Consider the following 5,052-nt stretch of genomic DNA (forward strand, 5'->3'; position numbering starts at 1 on the left):
GCTACCCCAGCCTCTTCCCAGTGGGTGGGGCTGGACTGGGACTGCACTCAGGTCAGGTGGGTAGTGCCAAGGGATGGGCTATAGCCCCCCTAAAATTTGCCATAGCCACCCCTCCCAGAGCCACTGCCACCCATCCTACCCCCGCCCACCCCAAGCCTACAGCCTGCCCTCACCCCACGCACAACTCCAGGAAGAGCATGCCCCCATGCCTCCCCAGGGGTGCACGCAGCAGCAGAGAACCACCCCCTACTCCCCGGACAAGCCAACCACAGCTGCACCCTATCCCACCCCAACTGGGCAGCACCTGCCCCTGCCCTGGCCCCGTTCCCTCCCTCACCATGGGTGCCTCAATCTTCCCTCCCACCCCCCTCCCTCTCAGACTTACCAGCCAGACGCAGCTCTCCAAGCTGCCGGGATGCATATTGGCCACCAGATCGGTATCAGGCGATATGGCTGGTTAATAATTAGCCATCAGTAATTGGCCAAAAAATATTTATCAGTGCACCCCTACCTTTTAGTAGTCTAGCCAAGCTAAAGGTTTCCACATCTATCTTTTTCTTCCATTAAATGTACTATAGTAAGAGCATATGAGAGACATCTAAATCAAATGATAATCAACCCCTCTTCTCCAAGACACAACTTCAACTCTGCAGCTCATGCAAAATTACAATTGCACGAGTGTCACACCCGATTCACAGAGGATGAGAAAGGGTGTGTATTTTTGGGCAAAGCCAACTGCATTTTAAGTGTCTTGCATTTTTCACTTTTATAACTCATAAATCTGATTCAAACAAAACAGAAATTTCAAATTACATACGAAATTTATTTCAACATGAAGAAAATTCTCATATAACACACAAATGGATGGTAACATTCACTAAAACATCATAAGATACGTTGAGATTTTAGAGTTTATAGTTAAACAATAAACATCTATGAAAATAATAAAGAGTTCACAGCCCCAAACCAAAGCAACTGCAGTCTCTCGACTATATTCCTCAATCCTTCCTTTCAATCCATCCTATTTATAATCCTTAATTCTATATTTACACTTCTGTTCTTGCAAATGGTGCAAAAGTTCACTTGCTTTTGTACATATGCCTCTTGACTTTGGGTCTTTCACATATTAGCTCTTTAAATGTGCCTGCATAATGCTATGCATGCTAACCATTATTTGAATTCATATAGCACCCAAACAACTAGACATTGTCCTTGCAGGCAGAGAAGCAATAACTTGAATAATTTTGTTTAGATATGCACCATACCAACTGTAATAAGCACACAATCAATATGTCATATACATGATTTACATTTAAAAAGAAGGTATCAGTTAAACTTCACTGTTTCTCAACCCAACCAAGTTTCATGTAAGTTACTAAGTTTCTTGTGAGCATCGGTAACAAAAGTACAAAATTTAAAAATTATCTTAATATGCCTTTTAGGTTTACAGATTATCACAATTATAGGTAAAGGAGAAATCTAATCACTTACATATTTTCCACATTTCAGAACTTCCTGAAAAGGCACTTCTTATACTATAGGAGATATTTATGTATGCAATAATAAAACTTTTGCATTACCTTCCTTTGTCCACATCACCCTAAAAATGCAAGGGTTCTGAAGACTTACACTGCAGCACTCACCAGCAGCATATCAACAACTCACTTGCAACTCTAAGCCATTGCTGACAGTAAGAATGTAAAAGCAAAACAAACAGTATTATCATATATCAATCCCAATGTTTTTATTAACGCACTATAAATTAAGGCGCCAGTTTGAACTGTATTTTGCCAAGTACTAACCATGGATTAGAGAGCCATTTAACCACTGTATATAGTAGTTTTGTGGAAAAGATAGCAGGATCTCATTGCTGATTATTGAGAAAGGTAGAAGCAGGACGGCACCAGCTGAAACTGCAAGAGTGAAGGTGCTCAAAAACAGCCTGAAAGTCAAAGAAATGCATCATTGTTACTGCCAATGTTTCAAACAGCAAAGAAGCAGTTAAATCTAATTCACTCATTGCTCAATAAAAATGATGGACTCACTGGGACCAAAAACTACTCATATTAGAAGATTATACTTATAAAATGGTTTCCTGAATTATCAAAATTAGAGTAAAATAATTCTCTTAGGTTCCCCCCTCCCCTCTTAGAAATTAAGCACATGCAATATCACACATTAGAAAAATATTTCAGCATGGGCTACCATTATTTGAGACTCCTAAGTATATGATGAAGACTGGGGAAGCAGAGATGAAAAGAAATCACATACACTTGTTCAAAGTAAAGTAAATCAATTATTTTGTCACTTACAGGTCAGTAGGATCACATTTCAGCATTAACTTTTAATGTGGAACTGCAGATTTACTGTATTTCTACCCATACGAAGAAAGAAGTCTTCAATGATTTAAAGGTCTAAAGAGTTTGACAACCCTTAGATAACAGAATAAAGGAAAATCTACTAAAATTAACGAAGTACTCAAAATGTTGCAGGGAAAAATCCACCCAGCTTCAAGACTCCAAATGCAATTTATACGCAACGATATCTTGTGGTATTATGAAGAATTGTACACTCTAGAAAATAAGCCCAAGCAATAGCATAAGATACTAAGTCTGATACTACAACACAATTTTCAGTAATTTTCAAAATTCCATGACTGAAGGTGAAAATACACATTGAAGTAAGATTTTCTTCCAGGAAACAGGCAATAACATTCTTTACCAAAAGACTTCTCTGCCATCCCAGCCACCACACAAAGACAGTCTGCTTCTGCAAATTCTAACTCATTCAAGTAATCCTTATTTCCATGAGAAGTCCTACTGAAGTCTACATGATCACTTTTATGAAGGGTTACACAATCAGGCCAGAATCTAAATTCTTAAAAAGAAAGATTGTGACATCAGCCTTTGGGCCTAAAACATCTGAAGTAGGCTAAACAAAGAAGATGTAGCCCTCTAGACCCTACTGTGTATTGCTGTTTTACTCTTTTTTTTTTAAACAAAGCCATGTTAACTATTATAGGTGAAAAAGTATCATCTTTATGGAGTATTTGCAAAGTTACTGTTTAATCCAAAAGAAATGTACACAGAAAATAAACATGAGTTTAAGATTAACAGGATAGGAAGCATCTTTTAATACATACATGTGTATTTATACCAGGCTACACTTTGATTTTTGAAGATAATAAAAGAAGCTGAAGTACCTGATATTTATTATGCTATTACAAGAGTAAAATGTAACAACTAAAAAAGTTGTTATTAATTTTTTCATAAAAAGCCAATTGATCCTACTTCTGCACGCTTTTCTGAGAGATGCCAGCCAGTTAATCTGTAGCTGGAAAAGACCAGTCAAGAAGGCAAAACAGCCTTAGCCTGGAGTCTGCAATTAAATCTTTTCTTACTAGAAAATACTTTCACTAAATACCCTGCATCTCTAAACCCAGAAACCAAAATCTGAATCCCTCAATTACACTTCATTATGAAAATACAGCTAAAAATCTGATTTGATAGGATTTCAGTAAAGCTAAAACAAACTCTGTGACAGTTCAATGGTTTGCAGTGTTTCTCAGTTCGCTTTTCAGGAATCCTATTTAGGGATTTTTGGATTCATAGTTGGTGCCAGGCATCGCTGAGAAGGGCAAGTGATTTTTACAACTACAGCAGCTTCTTTATCCTTCTTCCGTAACTGCCAGGAATAGACAACACTGGTACAAAATTGTCTTGCACACAAAAGAATAAACAGCTTTCAACATATTCAGTGCTTCTCCATTGTTTCCGAGGTAAAAAAAGTCTGTGAGATGAGCACTAAACTCCCTCTGCTGAAGTATATCAGTACTACTGGGAGCAAGAGAGGGCATTGCCACTGCAGACTAAGTAACACACTATCATCAGCATAAGAGAAAGACGAGACGCATTACATAATGTTTGAAGGCCCACAAGAACAAAAAGTAAGAGGATTTTAACAATTCCCAGAGGAGAAAGGTAAATTGCTAGCAGCCAACAGGAAGAGAGATTACATTTTCAAATCTCTTCTATTTAAGAGGAAGGAACTAACATTACAGGGAGCCTGAGACCTGTTATAAGCACCCAATTTACTTTCTAGAAAAAGCTTCAGGAGAAAGAAATGCTAAATTAGAGAAAAACTTCCTGAAGCCAGCTAAGAACAGTGTTCCAGAAACCTAACAGCAAAAAAACCCAAAACAGCAAGTGGCAGAAGACACTTCAGTAAAGTTTCTTAAAATTAATTTGGCTTCTTATTCTGGGTAAGGAGGCAATAACAAGTATAGAAATCTGCTGAGGCAGAGAGAGCGCAGCTGAGATTGTGCGCAAGAGTGCAGGCAAAGAATCAAAAAATTATGATGCCATGCATTGGGGATTTCCAGAAAATAAGCAGCAGACCAAGCAACACCCACAAGTACAGCCCAGCCTAGACCGATGAGCCGAACATACACAGGTAAGCGACAGGGGCCAGGGTAATGCTGAAAGTAGGGGGCCAGTGCACACATCCACAGGAGGCCTCAGATGCCTCTACACAAACGCTCGTAGTATGGGAAATAAGCAGGAGGAACTTACCCTCCTGCTAGCCAACACCAACCCGGACATAGTGGGGATCACTGAAATGTGGTGGGACTCAACACATGACCGGGCAGTGAATGTCAAGGGCTATAGGCTGTACAGGAGGGACAGGATAGGAAGGAAAGGTGGGGGCGTGGCACTCTATATTAAGGAGGAATACACATCCTCGTCAATTAGCAAGGAGTCAGAGGAGGGGCAATCTGAAGTGCTTTGGGTTAGAATACAAGGCAGTCGAGGGGAAAGAGACTTATCGGTGGGTGCCTACTACAGACCTCCCAACCACAGGGAAGAGCTCCACCAAGAATTCTTAGGTCAGGTCACGGAGGTAGTTAGGTCAAAGGACGTGGTCGTCATGGGGGACCTGAACTTTCCGGACATCTGCTGGGAAGAGCAGTCAGCCAGGTCTGACCGCTCATGTAGGTTCCTAGCCAGAATGCAGCACCTCCATCTAACCCAGGAGGTGCACAGCCCCACCAGG

The 5,052-nt window shown here is 40.2% G+C and overlaps 1 protein-coding gene across 1 annotated transcript in view; it reads right to left on the minus strand.

Moving 5' to 3' along the window:
• LMBR1 (limb development membrane protein 1) overlaps positions 1-5,052 on the minus strand; it is a 130,746-nt gene that overhangs the window by 121,050 nt on the left and 4,644 nt on the right. Inside the window, exon 4 of the mRNA XM_019507945.1 lies at positions 1,803-1,942. Coding sequence (XP_019363490.1) covers positions 1,803-1,942 — 140 coding nt within the window. The remainder of the gene's footprint in view (positions 1-1,802; positions 1,943-5,052) is intronic.

Source organism: Gavialis gangeticus, unplaced genomic scaffold (genome assembly GCF_001723915.1).
Source record: "Gavialis gangeticus isolate Ggan-Ray unplaced genomic scaffold, GavGan_comp1, whole genome shotgun sequence".
Taxonomy (NCBI): Eukaryota; Metazoa; Chordata; order Crocodylia; family Gavialidae; genus Gavialis; species Gavialis gangeticus.